Raw genomic sequence first — 21,833 nt, forward strand, 5'->3', positions numbered from 1 at the left:
TGTGGCCTGCTGGAGGTCATTTTGCAGGGCTCTGGCAGTGCTTCTCCAGTTCCTCCTTGCACAAAGGCGGAGGTAGCGGTCCTGCTGCTGGGTTGTTTCCCTCCTACAGCCCCCTCCACGTCTCCTGGTGTACTGGCCTGTCTCCTGGTAGCGCCTCCAGCTTCTGGACACAACACTGACAGACACACCCAACCTTCTTGCCACAGCTCGCAATGATGTGCCATCCTGGATGAGCTGCACTACCTGAGCAACTTCTGTGGGTTGTAGAGTCCGTCTCATGCTACCACGAGTGTGAAAGCACAACCAACATTCAAAAGTGACCAAAACATCAGCCAGAAAGCATTGGTACTGAGATGTGGTCTGTGGTCCCCACCTGCAGAACCACTCCTTTATTGAGGGTGTCTTGATAATTGCCAATAATTTCCATCTAGTGTCTATTCCATTTGATCAACAGCATGTGAAATTGATTGTCAATCAGTGTTGCTTCCTAAGTGGACAGTTTGATTTCACAGAAGTTTGATTTACTTGGAGTTATATTCTGCTGTGTAAGTGTTCCCTTTATTTTTTATATATATACACATACATATTTAGTCTTTTTTTTCCTTCAAGCTCGTTTTCCTGATGCAATCTTTTGAAAGCTCATTACTTGATATTTATATAGTTGGTGTAGTGGAAAAATCCCAGACAGCAAGTGGTCGTCACACTGGGCTAAACCAGGCAGAAAAAAGAAGTACTAGTGTCTCAGAAAGAATTCTTTATTAATCCATTAAAACATGCAGTAGGTTACAATCACAAACACATATGAGCCTTCGTGTTTTGAACCTAAAGATTTCACATGTTCGCAGTCGCCATCATCAATTTTACTCTTGCGGTGAGCCTCATTCTGTGCCTGGAATAATGCAAAGCGACCTTCAACCTGCTGCTGCTTCTTCTCCCACATCTTACTTAACGTGATATTGTCCCTGAAGATCACCAACAGCCCCAATACAGTGATGAACATGTAGAAGGTACTGTTCTTCCTAAAACCCTTTTAGCAAGAGTTTTTTCCAATAAAAATATGAGGGGCATCACATTGTTGATGCCACTTTTGTCCCTACAGACAAATTTAGTAGCCAATTCAAAGGGGCCTCTACTACCACCATTACAAGCATAGGCATTTGAGTCACATCCTCCACATTCTCAACCACAAAATAGCTGCTGCGTTCCATGCGTCTGCCTTTATACAGGCTGCAATAGTCCCTTCGGATTGGCTGTGAATATGACGTTATAGATGCAAGGCATTATAGTAAAACCTGTTCAAATGCATCCAAGATTATATGAGCTTTTTCTGAGCAATTTTCTGCAATGTTTAAAATGGTGTCAGACAGTAAAGGAGATTTACGGTAAGGGAATAGCAAATCGTTCAAATCCACCTTGTTTCAGTGAATTCCTAAAACTTCGATACACTTCTGATCCGCATCAAGTCAATCATCTCTACTTACATTTTTTTAGCTAGCATTGCAACATTTGCCACAATATGGACATGGATATAGATTCTCCCCATTTCAAAATTGTAATTGTCAACAAGATTTGATTCTCTAGAAAAACATTTCCCTTATTCCAAGCATGAAAATGGTTTCTCTCCAGTGTGACTTCTCTGATCCTAAGCAAAATAGAATTTGGTATGTATTTTGACCAAAAATCATAAGTGTCATTATGGCTTCTGTCTTGTGTGAGTTTTCTGATGTGAAACAAAATCCCACTTATGTGCAAAACATTTCCCACACTCTGAACATGAAAACGGCTTTTCTCCTGTGTGAATTTTTTGATGCTCAACAAGATTTGATTTCAGGGAAAAACATTTCCCACATTCAGAGCATAAAAATGGCTTCTCTCCTGTGTGAGTTTTTTGATGTCTAACAAGGTTTGGTTTCACAGCAAACCGTTTCCCACATTCTAAACATGAAAACGGCTTCTCTCCTGTGTGAGTTCTCTGGTGTATAACAAGACCCATTTTCTGTTTATAACTTTTCCCACATTCTGAACATGTAAATGGCTTCTCTCCTGTGTGATTTTTTTGATGGGTAAGAAGGGAGATTTTCCGAGAAAAACATTTTTCACATTCTGAGCACGAAAATGGCTTCTCTCCTACATGAGTTTTTTGATGAGCAACAAAATTTTTTTTTGTAGAAAATACATTCTCACATTCTGAGCATGTAAATGGCTTCTCCCCTGTGTGAAATTTTTTATGGTTAACAAGACTTGATTTCCAAGAAAAACCTTTTCCACATTCTGAGCATGTAAATGGTTTCACCCCTGTGTGAGTTTTTAGATGGTCAGCAAGAGAGCTTTTTCGAAGAAAACATTTTTCACATTCTGAACAAGAAAATGGCTTCTCTCCTACATGAGTTTTTTGATGAGCAACCAAATTTTTTTTGGTATAAAAACTGTTCCCACATTCTGAGCATATAAAAGATTTCTCCCCTGTATGAGTTTTTTGATGGTCAACAAGACCTAATTTCAAAGAAAAACCTTTCCCACATTCTGAGCAGGTAAATGGCTTCTCCCCTGTGTGAGTTTTTGTATGTTCAACAAGATTTGATTTCTGTGAAAAACATTTCCCACATTCTAAGCATGAATATGGCTTCACCCCGCTATGAGTTTTCTCATGTACAACAAGATGTTGTTTCAATTTAAAACATTTCCCGCATGTAGAACATGAATAAGGCTTCTTGCCTTTGGGAATCCTCTTACGTATATCAAGTTTTGGACCAGCTGTAAAACATTTCTCACTTTCTGACCTTGAAAATTCCTTTGCTTCTGTGTGACTTTTCTCACATTTATCAAGATTTGACGCATCTATGTAACATTTTCCACTATTTGAACATTTAAATGATTTCTCTCTTTTGTGAGATCTTTCATCTTCACCATCCCTTCTGTTATTTTTCTTTTTCTTATCAGTCTGTAATGAATCAGAATATATATGTTGACCCATATCAGACGATAGATCTTCGCTGTGAACGGTTGATGGGATATCTGGGATAATTGCCCGCTCTTCGTATGCATCATGTGTGACACCGTGATTTTCTGCTTTAAAATGTGAAGATATGATATGTCCCTCTGAGCGTCTGATACAATCACCTGCTGAGAATAAAATAGATTTTTTATTTTACCATAATGTAATATTATAATATATTGATATTTTATGATTTTTCTGTATAAACATTTCACATAGCAAAACACAAATCCAATAGAGGATAAAAAAATATGTGACAAACACAGCCTCATGCTAAAAACACTAGGTAAAGTCATGCAGACCTCCCAACTTTTACGCAAGAAGGGATAAGATAAGATCCAGCAGTAGGACTCGTGCTTTGATAAAATACATCCTCTTTATTGTAGATCAGTAAAACAACTTGGAATAAATCATACAATTGTTAGAAGTCAGAAAAACGTTTCAGAGCTTTGTCCTTAATCACTGCATAAAGCCAAATTATGGTAACTTGCTGGTGTTTAAATCATTTCACTCACAATCCCGGTTGCAGAAACCACCTATCCCAGAAATGCCTCTATTTTGATAGACTACCCTTAACATTAACCCTTCAGATAGGTTAAAGTATTTTGTTCCTGTGGAGCGATATCTAATTAACCGCACTGAAACTTAAAGCACTCAATCGTATTGATCCATAATGTCTTATCTGGCATTTAAGATCGAGAGGATCTGTGTTTGTAGAACATGAATCCACCAGGCTTCTCCGTTTAAAAGCTTCCTTTTATGATCTTCACTCACTGGTCTGAACACTTCTCTAAACCTGTAACAGAGAAGTGTTTAACATCTCCTCCATGTATCTCACTGAAGTGCCGGGACGCTGCTGATACATTAACTCTGTTTTTTTTCTAAAAAGTTGATGCCAATACTATTGAGATTTTAAATAATATTCAAATTCATATGATTTTTATTAATATAAAAGAAGAAATCCATGGCATCCTCCTGATTCCCCCCCCCACCATATCAGAAGCAGGTCATCAATATAGCAACCATACCACCTGACATTTTGGCAATCTGTAGTGTAGCTTTTTTTTGTAAATCAAGGCTTTATTAGAAAATTATAAATGTAGTATGTAATACAAGTTTAGAAATCATGTGACAATTCAGAGATTTGCAAATACAAGAACTTGCTGGTATGAATAGTCACTTTGATTAATTAACAATTTGCAATTAACAATTAGAATGTAAATTATTTGTAGTATAGTCAACAATACAAGTATGTAAAGAATAATGGAGTAATTTAACTCAGTAACAAGAGAATGAGAAAGAAGTTAGTAGGGAAGAAGATTATGGGAGAAATAGGGGAGAAGAGGAGAAAGAGAGAGAAGGGCAGGGGGGATAGAGGAAAGATAGATCTCTCCACCAGATAGGCCCGGCCCCCAACTTTATGGAGGAGTCAGATCAGTCGATTAAATATTATGACCAGTATATGGATTCTAATGGAACAAAAGTGGAGTACAAGATGTTGTTTGTTTCAAGGCCGGATTTAGGATTCAATTCAACCAACAGTTCAGATCAGGAGTTTTTCTAAAAGCGATCCATGGGGCCCAAGTGTTATAAATCTTGTCTGAATTCCCAGCACTTTGACCTATCAATAGCTCCATTCTATAGATATTATTGAGTTCAGCTATGAATTCAGAGCGTGGTGGGGTTTTATCTTGTTTCCAATACCGTGGAATAAGATTCCTAGCGGCTTTGAGTAAGTGTCTTAGTAAGCCCTTCTTAAATCTGGATATTGAAATGTCACTCAACGATAGCAATGCCAACTCCATTGTGGGTTGAATTTTGTTTAAGGATATTTTGTTGTAAAGATCAAATATTGCCAGCCATAGACTCTTGATAGGTGAGAAAGACCACCAGATGTGTGTGTATGAACCTCTACTCTCAAGACACCTCCAACATGTATCTAGGGTATTGGGAAACATAGACTTCTCTCCTGTGATACCGAGCATAGCGAAGTTCTAAACGTGAACGGAAGAATCTCAGAATGACCCTCAGGGGATAAGGAGCTTCCAATTCCGCTCTCCCATTTAGAAAAGAATAATGGGAAATTTTGTTTGGTTGTCTGGCCTTATTGGTAAACTCCATACAACAGGGAAACCGAATGGTTCGGAGGGCTCTTCGCCAGACATAGACTTTGTAGATTGTAGTGTTATATTCATTAATAGAGATTTATGGGAATCCATCTTAAAATTGCTTAAAGAGCCAAATTTATGCAGTTCTGAGATGATATTTGGTAGGCTAGTGATGGGAGACGTAATGTACAGAAGGATATCATCTGCAAATAAAGCTAATTTGTGTTCCTCCGAACTGACCTTCATTCCTTTAATAGAGGGGTTACTGCGTATTCCGGTTGCCAGGTATTCCATGGTTAACATGTACAGCAACAGAGATAAGGGGCAACCATGTCTTGTGCATTTTGAATTGGGAATGGATTCGAGAGTGATCCATTAACTTTAACTTGGGCGGTGGGGACAGTATATAGAGCTGAAATTCTCCATAACATATTTTCTTTTAGACCTATTCCTTCAAGTGCCTGAAATATGAATTCCCAGTGTACCCTGTTGAACGTTTTTTCAGCATCGATCGACAGAACACACATGGGCTCCCCTCCCCTTCCCGCCTCATCTATGAAAGAGATAACACCATAAGGACTATCTCTGGCTGCTCGCCCTGGAATAAAGCCTACCTGTTCCTGATTTATCAGGCTGGGAGGAGATGACAATCTTTTGGAGATCATTTTCGCATACATTTTAATGTCAATGTTTATGAAAGAAATGGCACGGTAGCTACTACACATGGATAAATCCTTCCCAGGTTTTGGGAGAACTGTGATGTGGGCAGATAGTGCCTGAGGCGGGAAGGAGCCTCCTGATGAGATGAAATTACACACCGATAGGAATAAAGGGCTTATTGTGTCAGTAAGAGGGAGAAATACTTCATTTTCTGGAACAATTTCAAGAATGCCAACACTTTCGGCCATGACAGTATATAAAATGTGTGTACACACACACACACAAAAGGAAATCTATGGAAAATACAAAATTACAGAGGTAACCCCTTTGTGTTTCCTGTCCCTATTAGGGCATGGAGTCATCCTCTTGTTGTGCTGTCATGGAGGGTTCCTAGAATACGAATTACCAATAAGACTAATTCTGTTATCTTTACTTTCTCTATAACAATATCATATTTCCATCCATTATGTATTTAGTATTCTGGCAAAAGGGGTGAATCTAAAGCTAACAAACCTGAATGATCACAAAGCTCACAACAAGTAACACAAAATGGTACCAGCCAGAGACTGAGAAGAATCTGTACCTATTCAGCATTTTGTGGTACCTACTCACCTGTGTGGTTATCTGTAGGAATCTCCTCTTTACACCGCTCATCACCCCTCACATATGTCTCTGTAGTATTAATATGGGTCAGATCTTCACCCTGAAACAAATATTGTAAAAGTCACAGAGAGATGGAGAAGTCACATCTATGATCAGCTCTAATCCTGCCATCTCCACCGTTCTCATTACACAAGAATAAAACATATAATACTGGTGGATAAAACAAGACTGAATACAAGACCTTCACAGCCGTCTACACATCATAGGGGAGATCTCATGACACCTTCTCTTCATCTACCTGATGATCCTGATGAACATTGGGATTTTCTTGTTTACAGTCATGTGGAAGAAGACAGGGACATCTCTCTGGTGTTGTCCTCTTACTGGATAGAACTGGAGGAAACACATACAGGACTGAATTCATTCCTTACATACAGATAATTATAGGCCATGTGTATTTAGCCATGTCTATTACCTGGTAATATGAGGGGCTGGGGAACCTCCATCATGACGTCCTTGTACAGATCTTTGTGTCCTTCTAAATACTCCCACTCCTCCATGGAGAAATACACTGTGACATCCTGACACCTTATAGGAACCTGACACATACAATGATACAGTCATTCCCCGATCACTTCATAGCATTACTGTATAATGTCCCAGCAGTGTCACCTCTCCAGTCAGCAGCTCAATCATCTTGTAGGTGAGTTCTAGGATCTTCTGGTCATTGATGTCCTCATGTATCAGGGGGTGAGGTGGAGGCCCCGTGATTGGTCTATGGGGTCTTCCCCATCCCTCAGACACAGGGGCCTGACAGTGCTCACTAGAGGTCTTCTTCACTACTGTGTAATCCTGGTTATGGAGAGACACATTAATAAATCTCAATACAGACATTTCCAGAGTCCTCACCATCTGTTATTCCCATAGATAAGAATGATGTAATGTGACGTCATCCGAATCTCTCACCTCTCCAGTTAGCCGGAATAGGATCTCTAGGATGAGGTGTAATATCCTCTCCACCATCTTGTTCCTGTCCATCCTTGATGGATCAAGATCTCCACTAGGAGGATCCGATATTGTAGGGACCAGAATGGAAAGATGAAAAATATATAAAATCATAAAAAATACAATTTCTGGTTAAGAGGGGGAACATATGAGGAGATATAAAGCAGATCCCCATATTTAAGGTTGGAGCATGTCACACCTTCACATGAACGCTGCAGCTAATCACTGGGCCACAGCGGAGTTACCAACACGTATGGCAAATGAATACAAGGATGTGGAGTCGGAGCCCATTTTGGTGGAGTCGGAGTCGTTATAAAATGGACTCCTAAAATATATAATAAATTGGGTACAGTAGTTCAATGCAGTTTGTGGGGAATATTTTTTCATAAGAATTTGGGAAAGTTATGAAATGTCCTATAAATGTCTGTCCTATTCCTGATCTAAGGGTCTAGATTTTTAGCTGAGACGAATGTGTGCTACAGTAAATTCATCACTTAAACATGAACCATGTATGAGGGAGTTGGAGTCGTGGAGTCAGAGTCGGCGGCATGAAAATTGAGGAGTTGGAGTCTGAAGTTTGGCTTACAGACTCCACAGCACAGAGGACAACCACCAACGCTATACTTCATCTACTATGATCACATATGTAAGAGCAAAAAAACACAAGGAGATAGCACTACATTATTGTAATAATAACAAATTGTATGTACGACGTACAAGAAAACCACTACAAAAAGCTGTGCAAGAACATATTAGGAATATGGCTGGAAGTTTCCTGAGTCACCATTTATCAAAGCATTTTATTGAAAAGTTTTGCAGGTAGCATTCAAGGGGCATCAGTTTCTTTTGTACAGATAGTTTCCATGAGCTGTAGAGAGGGAGACTATATAATCAGGGCTGTGGAGTCGGAGTCGTGGAGTCGGTGCCCATTTTGGTGGAGTCGGTATAAAATGTACCAACTCTGACTCCTAAAATATATAATAAATTGGGCACAGTAGTTCAATGCAGTTTGTGGGGAATATTTTTTCATAAGAATTTGGGAAAGTTATGAAAGGTCTTATAAATGTCTGTCCTATTCCTGATCTAAGGGTCTAGACTTTTAGCTGAGATGAATCTGTGCTAAAGTAAATTTATCACTTAAACATGAGCCATGTATGAGGGAGTCGGAGCTGAAAGTAAAAAAAAATGCAAAAATTAATAAAAAAATATTAAAAGAAACATAAAACACATTATACTCACCCTCACCTACACCTTGTCCCCGTTGTTCTCCGCCCCTGCAAAAAAAGCACCATATACTCACCTTACAGCTAATCCCACGAAGCCCATAATCACCTGTAATAAAGGTAAAATAATAATGCAACCTCATCCTCACCTATTTTGGGTGTGGGTGTCTTTATTTTACATTTCACCCTCACTATGTGATTAGTAAAGGGGGCGTCTTATAGACGCCCCTCCATTACTAACCTGGGCTTGATGTCAGCTGGCATTATAAGCTAACATCAACCCCAGCCCTATAACCCCACTGCCACTGCAGAGCCAGAATTGGCGCATTCTATGCTGAGGGATACTGTTTCTAGCTTCGGAGGGGGCCAATATTCATGACCGCTTCCTAGGCTATTAATATGAGCCCCCATCTGTCTGCCCAGCCTTTGCTGGCTGTTAAAATAGGGGGACCCGACGTCATAGTAAAGGCTAGGTATTCAGCTGGGGGCTGATATTAGTAGCCTGGGAAGCTCCAATGGTATTACCCCCTTCCCAGGCTAAAAACATCCGCCCCAGCTGTCTGCTTTCCCTCTGCTGGTTAATAAAATTAGGGGGGACCCCATGCCATTTTTTTCCAGAAATGTAATAATTTATTAACAAATGACATGAACAGTAAGGTACACACGCAAAGCACGGATGATATATCTCACATATTACTATCTATCTTTATATGTATTATCTATATATTTAGCTATCCATATATCTATCTATATATCTATCCATATATCAATATATCTATCTATTTATCAATCCATCTATCCATATATCTCTCTGTTTATCTATCTATCTATATACAGTTATATGAAAAAGTTTGGGCACCCCTATTAATCTTAAGCTTAATGCTTTATAAAAATTGGTGTTTTTGCAACAGCTATTTCAGTTTGATATATGTAATAACTGTTGAACACAGTAATGTTTCTGCCTTGAAATGAGGTTTATTGTACTAACAGAAAACGTGCAATCTGCATTCAAACAAAATTTGACAGGTGCATAAGTATGGGCACCCTTATCATTTTCTTGTTTTAAATACTCCTACTTACTTTTTACTGACTTACTAAAGCACTTTTTTTGGTTTTGTAACCTCATTGAGCTTTGAACTTTATAGCCAGGTGTATGCAATCATGAGAAAAGCTACTTAAAGTGGCCACTTGCAAGTTGTTCTCCTGTTTGAATCTCCTCTGAAGAGTGGCATCATGGGCTCCTCAAAACAACTGTCAAATGATCCGAAAACAAAGATTATTCAACATAGTTGTTCAGGGGAAGGATACAAAAAGCTGTCTCAGAGATTTAACCTGTCAGTTTCCACTGTGAGGAACATAGTAAGGAAATGGAAGAACACAGGGACAGTTCTTGTTAAGGCCAGAAGTGGCAGGCCAAGAAAAACATCAGAAAGGCAGAGAAGAAGAATGGTGAGATCAGTCAAGGACAATCCTCAGACCACCTCCAGAGAGCTGCAGCATCAACTTGCTGCAGATGGTGTCACTGTGCATCGGTCAACTATACAACGCACTTTGCACAAGGAGAAGCTGTATGGGAGAGTGATGCGAAAGAAGCCATTTCTGCAAGCACGCCACAAACAGAGTCGGCTGAGGTATGCAAAAGCACATTTGGAGAAGCCAATTTCTTTTTGGAAGAAGGTCCTGTGGACTGATGAAACCAAGATTGAGTTGTTTGGTCATACAAAAAGGCGTTATGCATGGCGGCAAAAAAACACAGCATTCCAAGAAAAACACATGCTACCCACAGTAAAATTTGGTGGAGGTTCCATCATGCTTTGGGGCTGTGTGGCCAATGCCGGCACCGGGAATCTTGTTAAAGTTGAGGGACGCATGGATTCCACTCAGTATCAGCAGATTCTTAACAATAATGTTCAAGAATCAGTGACAAAGTTGAAGTTAAGCAGGGGATGGATCTTTCAGCAAGACAATGATCCAAAACACCGCTCCAAATCTACTCAGGCATTCATGCAGAGGAACAATTACAATGTTCTGGAATGGCCATCCCAGTCCCCAGACCTGAATATCATTGAACATCTGTGGGATCATTTGAAGAGGGCAGTCCATGCTCGGCGACCATCAAACTTAACTGAACTGGAATTGTTTTGTAAAGAGGAATGGTCAAAAATACCTTCATCCAGGATCCAGGAAATCATTAAAAGCTACAGGAATCGACTAGAGGCTGTTATTTTTGCAAAGGAGGATCTACTAAATATTACTGTCACTTTTCTGGTGAGGTGCCCATACTTATGCACCTGTCAAATTTTGTTTGAATGCAGATTGCACATTTTCTGTTAGTACAATAAACCTCATTTCAAGGCAGAAACATTACTGTGTCCAACAGTTATTACATATATCAAACTGAAATAGCTGTTGCAAAAACACCAATTTTTATAAAACATTAAGCTTAAGATTAATAGGGGTGCCCAAACTTTTTCATATAACTGTACTATCTATCAATCTATCTATCTATATACAGTGGGTACGGAAAGTATTCAGACCCCTTTAAATTTTTCACTCTGTTTCATTGCAGCCATTTGTTAAATTCTAAAAAGTTAATTTTTTTTCTCATTAAAGTACACTCTGCACCCCATCTTGACTGAAATAAAAACAGAAATGTAGAAATTTTTGCAAATTTATTAAAAAAGAAAAACTGAAATATCACATGGTCATAAGTATTCAGACCCTTTGCTCAGTATTGAGTAGAAGCACCCTTTTGAGCTAGTACAGCCATGAGTCTTCTTGGGAATGATGCAACACGTTTTTCACACCTGGATTTGGGCATCCTCTGCTATTCTTCCTTGCAGATCCTCTCCAGTTCCGTCTGGTTGGATGGTGAATGTTGGTGGACAGCCATTTTAAGGTCTCTCCAGAGATGCTCAATTGGGTTTAGGTCAGGGCTCTGGCTGGGCTAGTCAAGAATGGTCACAGGCTTGCGCTCCTCAGTGACTCGCACTGCCATCAATGAGCTGACCTGAGTTCATGTTACATTAACTCAGGTTCAATTCATTGACGTCAGCACAAGCATTGTTAAAATAATCACAGCGCATGCGCTGACCTCATTTGCTGGCACTGAGCGTCAGTGTATTGCCGGCTGCTGAACAGAGCGGTCAAATTTTACAATGTGGCCGTTCTATTCATGGGATCATCGAGGGACCTTCGCTATTTGGACTGCAGCGAACAGGTGAAGATGAGGTTGCTTTATTATTTTACCTTTATTACAGGTGATTATAGGCTTCGGGGATTAGCTGTATGGTGAGTATATGGTGTTTTTTATTTTTTGCAGGGACAGAGAACATCGGGGACAAGGTGTAGGTGAGTATAATGTGTTTTATTTTTATTTGAATTTTTTAAATTAATTTTTACATTTTTTTTTTCCTTTCAGCACAGGCACCGCTGGTGAGAGCCTACTGGTCCCATCCAGCGGCGCCTGCGCTCGCTGTTTCCTATGGCAGAAGGCGCCGGCTGATGGTGGTAGTAGTACCATCACCAAGCGCCTATGAACCGCGGTAAGCTATTTACCGTGGGTCTCTGCCACAGCGCTCTGACTGCAGTAATGCTATTACCGCCGATCAGAACCTGTGTGACAGCGTCACAGCGCGGGAAACACCAGAACCCGAACAGTAACACGGACTTCCCGAGGAAGTCGGTGTTAAGGGTCAGTGCACGAACAGTAGGTGTTCGGTACGGACCCCAAACTTTACTGTTCGGGTTCACCAATCACTACTAGTAACACCTCTGAATTAGATTAGGCAGTCATCCATTTCCTGTTTTAGTTCACTGAATCAGGGCATGACAGGGAGAGTGAGGGACAGCTTTCGATGATCGGGTGCGCCAGATTCGCTATTAGGGTGCCAACCTCCACAATAGGCAGGATCATCTTAGGCTATGAATAGGATATCATAAGTTCACTATCTGTTAATAGTGTGCTATTACTATTTATTTGAAAGTCCTTTAGGGATATATGCCATTTAGGGTGATCATTCATTTGTGGATCATTTTTTAAATTTTCACATCACATAGGCATTGGAGTTTTTAATGGATCTAAATAAAGGTTATCAATTTTAGATGATCTTTATGTTTATACACTACTTTGTTCTCCTCTATTTGGAAAGTGTCGTTAGTACTTGAATTTCCCTCACTACCAGTGCCCCTCTGACAACTCCTCCTGCCGGGGGAGAAAGAAATGGTAAATTGGCATGGATTGGGGTGTGGCCAAAATGTGCCGAGGCGCACCGCATGATCTGTCCCTCTTTCTGTTCTTCAAAAGTTGGGAGGTGTGGGTAGGATGTCTAATCCAAAAAGGCCTAATGGGGCAAAGTCCCACTAGAAATTACCCCTCTCTATCAGGTCAATAAAAAATATCTTTTATTGTATTATAGCAAAATAGTTATATTATGGGGCAATGGATTAACATGACAAGCCTAATTTGCTACAGTATAAATAGATTAGATTATAGACATACAGTACAGACCAAAAGTTTGGACACACCTTCTCATTTAAAGATTTTCCTGTATTTTCAAGACTATGAAAATTGTACATTCACACTGAAGGCATCAAAACTATGAATTAACACATGTGGAATTATATACTTAACAAAAAAGTGTGAAACAACTGAAAATATGTCTTATATTCTAGGTTCTTCAAAGTAGCCACCTTTTGCTTTGATGACTGTTTTGCACACTCTTGGCATTCTCTTGATGAGCTTCAAGAGGTAGTCACCGGAAATGGTCTTCCAACAATCTTGAAGGAGTTCCCAGAGATGCTTAGCACTTGTTGGCCCTTTTGCCTTCACTCTGCGGTCCAGCTCACCCCAAACCATCTCGATTGGGTTCAGGTCTGGTGACTGTGGAGGCCAGATCATCTGGCGTAGCACCCCATCACTCTCCTTCTTGGTCAAATAGCCCTTACACAGCCTGGAGGTGTGTTTGGGGTCATTGTCCTGTTGAAAAATAAATGATGGTCCAACGAAACGCAAACCGGATGGAATAGCATGCCGCTGCAAGATGCTGTGGTAGCCATGCTGGTTCAGTATGCCTTCAATTATGAATAAATCCCCAACAGTGTCACCAGCTAAGCACCCCCACACCATCACACCTCCTCCTTCATGCTTCACGGTGGGAACCAGGCATGTAGAGTCCATCCGTTCACCTTTTCTGCGTCGCAGAAAGACACAGTGGTTGGAACCAAAGATCTCAAATTTGGACTCATCAGACCAAAGCACAGATTTCCACTGGTCTAATGTCCATTCCTTGTGTTCTTTAGCCCAAAGAAGTCTCTTCTGCTTGTTGTCTGTCCTTAGGAGTGGTTTTCTAGCAGCTATTTTACCATGAAGGCCTGCTGCACAAAGTCTCCTCTTAACAGTTGTTGAAGAGATGTGTCTGCTGCTAGAACTCTGTGTGGCACTGACCTGGTCTCTAATCTGAGCAGCTGTTAACCTGCGATTTCTGAGGCTGGTGACTCAGATAAACTTATCCTCAGAAGCAGAGGTGACTCTTGGTCTTCCTTTCCTGGGGCGGTCCTCATGTGAGCCAGTTTCTTTGTAGCGCTTGATGGTTTTTGCAACTGTACTTGGGGACACTTTCAAAGTTTTCCCAATTTTTCAGACTGACTGACCTTCATTTCTTAATGTAATGATGGCCACTCGTTTTTCTTTACTTAGCTGCTTTTTTCTTGCCATAATACAAATTCTAACAGTCTATTCAGTAGGACTATCAGCTGTGTATCCACCTGACTACTGCACAACACAACTGATGTTCCCAACCCCATTTATAAGGCAAGAAATCCCACTTATTAAACCTGACAGGGCACACCTGTGAAGTAAAAACCATTTCCGGTGACTACCTCTTGAAGCTCATCAAGAGAATGCCAAGAGTGTGCAAAGCAGTCATCAAAGCAAAAGGTGGATACTTTGAAGAACCTAGAATATAAGACATATTTTCAGTTGTTTCACACATTTTTGTTAAGTATATAATTCCACATGTGTTAATTCATAGTTTTGATGCCTTCAGTGTGAATGTACAATTTTCATAGTCATGAAAATACAGAAAAATCTTTAAATGAGAAGGTGTGTCCAAACTTTTGGTCTGTACTGTATATCGAATAATCTAATCTATTTATATCAAATTAGGATAAGATCATGGATCATGCCATGATATATTTTATTGCTCTATTTCATGTACTGTATTTTCCATTTTGAGGAAAAAAAAGGTTACCATTGAAATTTAAGTCAGAAAGCTACTAATAGAGAAAGATGCATAAGATTTAAAAAAAAAAAAAAAAAATTAAGAAATTAATGCCACAGATGTGTCTTTTATTTCACATGTGTTTATAATAAGAAAGGGAAATTGTCACTAGGTTTTTGCCACCTAATCTGAGAGCAGCATAATGTAGAGACAACCCCTGATTCCAGCAGTGAATCACTTTTGAAATTAACTGTGTTCCCGGTAGGAAACTATGTTTTTTTGAATACCGCGTAAACACATAATGTGATTAATGAACAATTTATTTAGAGTTTTGGCATTAGGCTGTCCAGAAATGGGGGCAAAATGACACTGTTTACTGAACCTGTCAGATAACAGTCCTCCTTTATGAGGGTGGGAGATTAGTAATAAAGTCCATGGAGATGCAGGTCCAAGGACTCCTAGGAGCTGGTAGGGGTTACAGAAAACAGTCAGGATGGGTTTGGGGAGTCTGGGCTCCTGCACAAGTTTCGCAAGAGAGCATGTATTCCCTACAGTCCCTAACTATGGTTAGTCACCAACAATTTCTGATTTCCAGTCAGATGGTATTGTTAATACCACGGTGACCTGCAAGCACAGAATCATGAGACTTCTGAAGAATACATAGGCAAAACTGGGGCAGAACAAATAGTTTTTGGATAGGAGTAGTGTCAGGGGCTTGCTCTTGGGATTTATGGATCTATTCTACAAGGTCTAAAGAACCAGCTGACACAACTGTACCTTCAGCTATAAAATGGAAGTGGTCCATAGTCCTCAGAATGACACGCACTGAAACTTCGGTAGAGGATGTCAGCGTTTATGTTTTTTAGGACCAGATGTAAATGTTACAAAAAAATTTTTTCAACAAAAAAAAAGAAGAACGCCCATATAGCTTGCCTAGGGTTGAGGTTTTTGGCTAATTCTAAATAAGTCAATTTTTGTGGTTTGTCATAATAGTGATTTTATGTTTGGAATCTATAAGGAAGTGGCGCTATTCGTTGATGGCTAATGCACAAATGAAGTTGAATGAGAAACAGGGTACTTTGCGATAGCACGGCTCCAAATCCAATCTGATAGGCATCAACCTCCACAATAAAAGGACACTCTAGATTGGGCTGAACCTACAGTGGGGAAAAAAAGTATTTAGGCAGCCACCAATTGTGCAAGTTCTCCCACTTAAAAAAATGAGAGAGGCCTGCAATTGACACCATAGGTAGACCTCAACTATGAGATACAAAATGAGAAAACAAATCCTGAAAATCACATAGTCTGATTTGGAAAGAAATTTTTTTCAAATTTTGGTGGAAAATAAGTATTTGGTCAATTACAAACAAGCAAGATTTCTGACTCTCACAGACCTGTAACTTTTTCTTTAAGAGGCTCCTCTGTCCTCCACTCATTACCTGTAGTACTGGCACCTGTTTGAAGTTGTATAAAAGACACCTGTCCGCAACCTCAAACAGTCACACTCCAAACTCCACTATGGTGAAGACCAAAGAGCTGTCGAAGGACACCAAAAAAAAAAAATTGTAGTCCCGCACCAGGCTGGGAAGACTGAATGTGCAATAGGCAAGCAGCTTGGTGTGAAGAAATCAACTGTGGGAGCAATAATTAGAAAATGGAAGACATACAAGACCACTGATAATCTCCCTCGATCTGGGGCTCCACACAAGATCTCACCCCGTGGGGTCAAAATGATCTCAAGAACGGTGAGCAAAAATCCCAGAACCACACGGGGGGACCTAGTGAATGACCTGCAGAGAGCTGGGACCAAGGTTACATGTTGTCAGAGGACACAGGTCCAAAAATGCTAACTCAGACAGATTTGGGGAATACAAGAGGTACTCCGGCCTTCACTCTTTAACTTATGTACAGGGATCTCGTCTTATAATGGGATCCACTGGATTGCTTCCACAAAAGGTCTGCGGTTCGAAGGAGCGAACAAGGGCAAGAGAATGGTCTGGTAGCCGGGTCAAAACCAAGAAGCCAGAGTAGGTGCAAAATCTTAAAGCAGGAGAAACATTAATAAACAATTTGAACATCAAGAGGAAGTCAGGCATGCAGCTGCTCTCTAACTCCTCTTGATGTTCAATTTGTACGAAGGCAGAGACAGTGCTGCCAGTGCTGATTTGGCACCAGGCTCACATGCCATAAAAACCGCACAACAGACCCGGGAACGTGAGTACCGACACCACTGGATCGGAAATGGCATGGGAGGGGAGTATCAGCTTTTTTATTTTATCCGTGCCAAACACTTAGATCAAGAAGGGGTTGTCCTAGTAGAGGACAACCCTTTAAGAATGAATGGGGCATATATTTCATGATCGACCACACGGTGGTCTTCAAAAGCACACTTCTAAGGTTGAGTGAGGGTCTCAACAAATGGAAACCCTTCAAGTTTTTTCAATTTTCCAAAAAATCCATGACTATAAAAAAAACTACGTCTGGTTTTCTTTCACTTCCCCAATCAGATGAGGCTTGATTTGGCACATGGTGAAGTAGGATATTAGTAACAGGGACCATCTATATTTAGGTCACCTTAACGTTGTTGGAGGCTTCTGTACTCTTTGATCAAAAACACTAAGTACACTACGTTCTTAATGTTTACAACAGGAGTGTACGTATTCATTTATCGAATGGTGCTGACGCATTTTGTATGTAAATGGCTATAAAAAAACAAAAAAAACCCATTCCTATAAATTGCATAAAGAAATACCCCAGACAGAAAAACAACCCCAAACCCAGAGCGACCTTCCCTATATACATGAGCACATCCAGCGTTATATTACCGTACATATACACATGGCGGAACTGGGGGAAAAGGGCACTATCTCTGGGAATGGAGGGGTTAATGCCCCCTGTATACATGAGAACATCCATCGTTATATTACTGTACATATACACATGACAGAACTGGGGGAAGGGGGGCACTATCTCCGGGAATGGAGGGGTTAATGCCCCCTGTATGCATGAGCACATCCAGCGTTATATTACTGTACATATACACATGGTAGAACTGGGGGAAGGGGGCACTATCTCTGGGAATGGAGGGGTTAAAGTCCCCTGTATACATGAGCACATCCAGCGTTATATTACTGTACATATACACATGGCAGAACTGGGGGAAGGGGGCACTATCTCCAGGAATGGAGGGGTTAATATCCCCTGTATACATTAGCACATCTAGCGTTATATTACTGTACATATACACATGGCAGAACTGGGGGAAGGGGGCACTATCTCCGGGAATAGAGGGGTTAATGTCCCCTGTATACATGAGCACATCCAGCGTTATATTACTGTACATATACACATGGCAGAACTGGGGGAGGGGGCACTATCTCCGGGAATGGAGGGGTTAATGTCCCCTGTATACATGATCACATCCAGCGTTATATTACTGTACATATACACATGGCAGAACTGGGGGAAGGGGGCACTATCTCCAGGAATGGAGGGGTTAATGCCCCCTGTATACATGAGCACATCCAGCGTTATATTACTGTACATATACACATGGCAGAACTGGGGGAAGGGGGCACTATCTCCGGGAATGGAGGGGTTAATGTCCCCTGTATACATGAGCACATCCAGCGTTATATTACTGTACATAAACACATGGTAGAACTGGGGGAAGGGGGCACTATCTCCGGGAATGGAGGGGTTAATGTCCCCTGTATACATGAGCACATCCAGCGTTATATTACTGTACATAAACACATGGCAGAACTGGGGGAAGGGGGCACTATCTCCGGGAATGGAGGGGTTAATGTCCCCTGTATACATGAGCACATCCAGCGTTATATTACTGTACATAAACACATGGCAGAACAGGGGGAAGGGGGGCACTATCTCCGGGAATGGAGGGGTTAATGTCCCCTTTATACATGAGCACATCCAGCGTTATATTACTGTACATAAACACATGGTAGAACTGGGGGAGTGGGCACTATCTCCGGGAATGGAGGGGTTAATGTCCCCTGTATACAGGAGCACATCCAACATTATATTACTGTACATATACACATGGCAGAACTGGGGGAGGGGGGCACTATCTCCGGGAATGGAGGGGTTAATGTCCCCTGTATACATGATCACATCCAGCGTTATATTACTGTACATATACACATGGCAGAACTGGGGGAAGGGGGCACTATCTCCAGGAATGGAGGGGTTAATGCCCCCTGTATACATGAGCACATCCAGCGTTATATTACTGTACATATACACATGGCAGAACTGGGGGAAGGGGGCACTATCTCCGGGAATGGAGGGGTTAATGTCCCCTGTATACATGAGCACATCCAGCGTTATATTACTGTACATAAACACATGGTAGAACTGGGGGAAGGGGGCACTATCTCCGGGAATGGAGGGGTTAATGTCCCCTGTATACATGAGCACATCCAGCGTTATATTACTGTACATAAACACATGGCAGAACTGGGGGAAGGGGGCACTATCTCCGGGAATGGAGGGGTTAATGTCCCCTGTATACATGAGCACATCCAGCGTTATATTACTGTACATAAACACATGGCAGAACTGGGGGAAGGGGGGCACTATCTCCGGGAATGGAGGGGTTAATGTCCCCTTTATACATGAGCACATCCAGCGTTATATTACTGTACATAAACACATGGCAGAACTGGGGGAGGGGGCACTATCTCCGGGAATGGAGGGGTTAATGCCCCCTGTATACATGAGCACATCCAGCGTTATATTACCGTACATATACACATGGCGGAACTGGGGGAAGGGGGCACTATCTCCGGGAATGGAGGGGTTAATGCCCCCTGTATACATGAGCACATCCATCGTTATATTACTGTAAATATACACATGGCAGAACTGGGGGAAGGGGGGCACTATCTCCGGGAATGGAGGGGTTAATGCCCCCTGTATACATGAGCACATCCAGCGTTATATTACTGTACATATACACATGGCAGAACTGGGGGAAGGGGGCACTATCTCCGGGAATGGAGGGTTTAATGTTCCCTGTATACATGAGCACATCCAGCGTTATATTACTGTACATACACATGGCAGAACTGGGGGAAGGGGGCACTATCTCTGGAAATGGAGGGGTTAATGTCCCCTGTATACATGAGCACATCCATCGTTATATTACTGCACATATACACATGGCAGAACTGAGGGAAGGGGGGCATTATCTCCGGGAATGGAGGGGTTAATGTCCCCTGTATACATGAGCACATCCAGCGTTATATTACTGTACATATACACATGGCATAACTGGGGGAAGGGGGCACTATCTCCGGGAATGGAGGGAGTAATTCCCCCTGTATACATGAGCACATCCAGTGTTATATTACTGTACATATACACATGGCAGAACTGGGGGAAGGGGGGGCACTATCTCCGGGAATGGAGGGGTTAATGCCTCCTGTATACATGAGCACATCCAGCGTTATATTACTGTACATATACACATGGCAGAACTGGGGGAAGGGGGCACTATCTCCGGGAATGGAGGGGTTAATGTCGCCTGTATACATGAGCACATCCAGCGTTATATTACTGTACATATACATATGGCAGAACTGGGGGAAGGGGGCACTATCTCCGGGAATGGAGGGGTTAATGTCCTCTGTATACATGAGAACATCCAGCGTTATATTACTGTACATATACACATGGTAGAACTGGGGGAAGGGGGCACTATCTCCGGTAATGGAGGGGTTAATGTCCCCTGTATACATGAGCACATCCAGCGTTATATTACTGTACATAAACACATGGCAGAACAGGGGGAAGGGGGGCACTATCTCCGGGAATGGAGGGGTTAATGTCCCCTTTATACATGAGCACATCCAGCGTTATATTACTGTACATAAACACATGGTAGAACTGGGGGAGTGGGCACTATCTCCGGGAATGGAGGGGTTAATGTCCCCTGTATACAGGAGCACATCCAACATTATATTACTGTACATATACACATGGCAGAACTGGGGGAGGGGGGCACTATCTCCGGGAATGGAGGGGTTAATGTCCCCTGTATACATGATCACATCCAGCGTTATATTACTGTACATATACACATGGCAGAACTGGGGGAAGGGGGCACTATCTCCAGGAATGGAGGGGTTAATGCCCCCTGTATACATGAGCACATCCAGCGTTATATTACTGTACATATACACATGGCAGAACTGGGGGAAGGGGGCACTATCTCCGGGAATGGAGGGGTTAATGTCCCCTGTATACATGAGCACATCCAGCGTTATATTACTGTACATAAACACATGGTAGAACTGGGGGAAGGGGGCACTATCTCCGGGAATGGAGGGGTTAATGTCCCCTGTATACATGAGCACATCCAGCGTTATATTACTGTACATAAACACATGGCAGAACTGGGGGAAGGGGGGCACTATCTCCGGGAATGGAGGGGTTAATGTCCCCTTTATACATGAGCACATCCAGCGTTATATTACTGTACATAAACACATGGCAGAACTGGGGGAGGGGGCACTATCTCCGGGAATGGAGGGGTTAATGCCCCCTGTATACATGAGCACATCCAGCGTTATATTACCGTACATATACACATGGCGGAACTGGGGGAAGGGGGCACTATCTCCGGGAATGGAGGGGTTAATGCCCCCTGTATACATGAGCACATCCATCGTTATATTACTGTAAATATACACATGGCAGAACTGGGGGAAGGGGGGCACTATCTCTGGGAAAGGAGGGGTTAATGCCCCCTGTATACATGAGCACATCCAGCGTTATATTACTGTACATATACACATAGCAGAACTGGGGGGAGGGGGCACTATCTCCGGGAATGGAGGGGTTAATGTCCTCTGTATACATGAGCAAGTCCAGCGTTATATTACTGTACATATACACATGGCAGAACTGGGGGAAGGGGGGCACTATCTCCGGGAATGGAGGGGTTAATGCCCCCTGTATACATGAGCACATCCAGCGTTATATTACTGTACAT

The 21,833-nt window shown here is 41.8% G+C and overlaps 1 protein-coding gene across 3 annotated transcripts in view; it reads right to left on the bottom strand.

The window, feature by feature from the left end:
- Window positions 1-489: 489 nt before the first annotated feature.
- LOC141271873 (uncharacterized) overlaps window positions 490-21,833 on the bottom strand; it is a 61,358-nt gene continuing 40,014 nt past the window's right edge. Inside the window, exons 1-6 of one of the 3 annotated variants that reach the window (XM_073682073.1) lie at window positions 7,333-9,373; window positions 7,039-7,218; window positions 6,842-6,965; window positions 6,665-6,759; window positions 6,376-6,466; window positions 490-3,120 (exon numbers count right to left, since the gene is read on the bottom strand). In XM_073682073.1, coding sequence (XP_073538174.1) covers window positions 1,694-3,120; window positions 6,376-6,466; window positions 6,665-6,759; window positions 6,842-6,965; window positions 7,039-7,218; window positions 7,333-7,485 — 2,070 coding nt within the window. In that variant the 5' untranslated portion in view covers window positions 7,486-9,373 and the 3' untranslated portion in view covers window positions 490-1,693. Of the gene's footprint in view, window positions 3,124-6,375; window positions 6,467-6,664; window positions 6,760-6,841; window positions 6,966-7,038; window positions 7,219-7,332; window positions 9,374-21,833 lie in introns of those variants that run through there. The other 2 variants (XM_073682074.1, XM_073682072.1) reach the window with 2 other exon arrangements.

This window comes from Phyllobates terribilis, unplaced genomic scaffold (genome assembly GCF_046119375.1).
Source record: "Phyllobates terribilis strain yellow unplaced genomic scaffold, ASM4611937v1 Scaffold_5__5_contigs__length_657084704, whole genome shotgun sequence".
Taxonomy (NCBI): Eukaryota; Metazoa; Chordata; class Amphibia; order Anura; family Dendrobatidae; genus Phyllobates; species Phyllobates terribilis.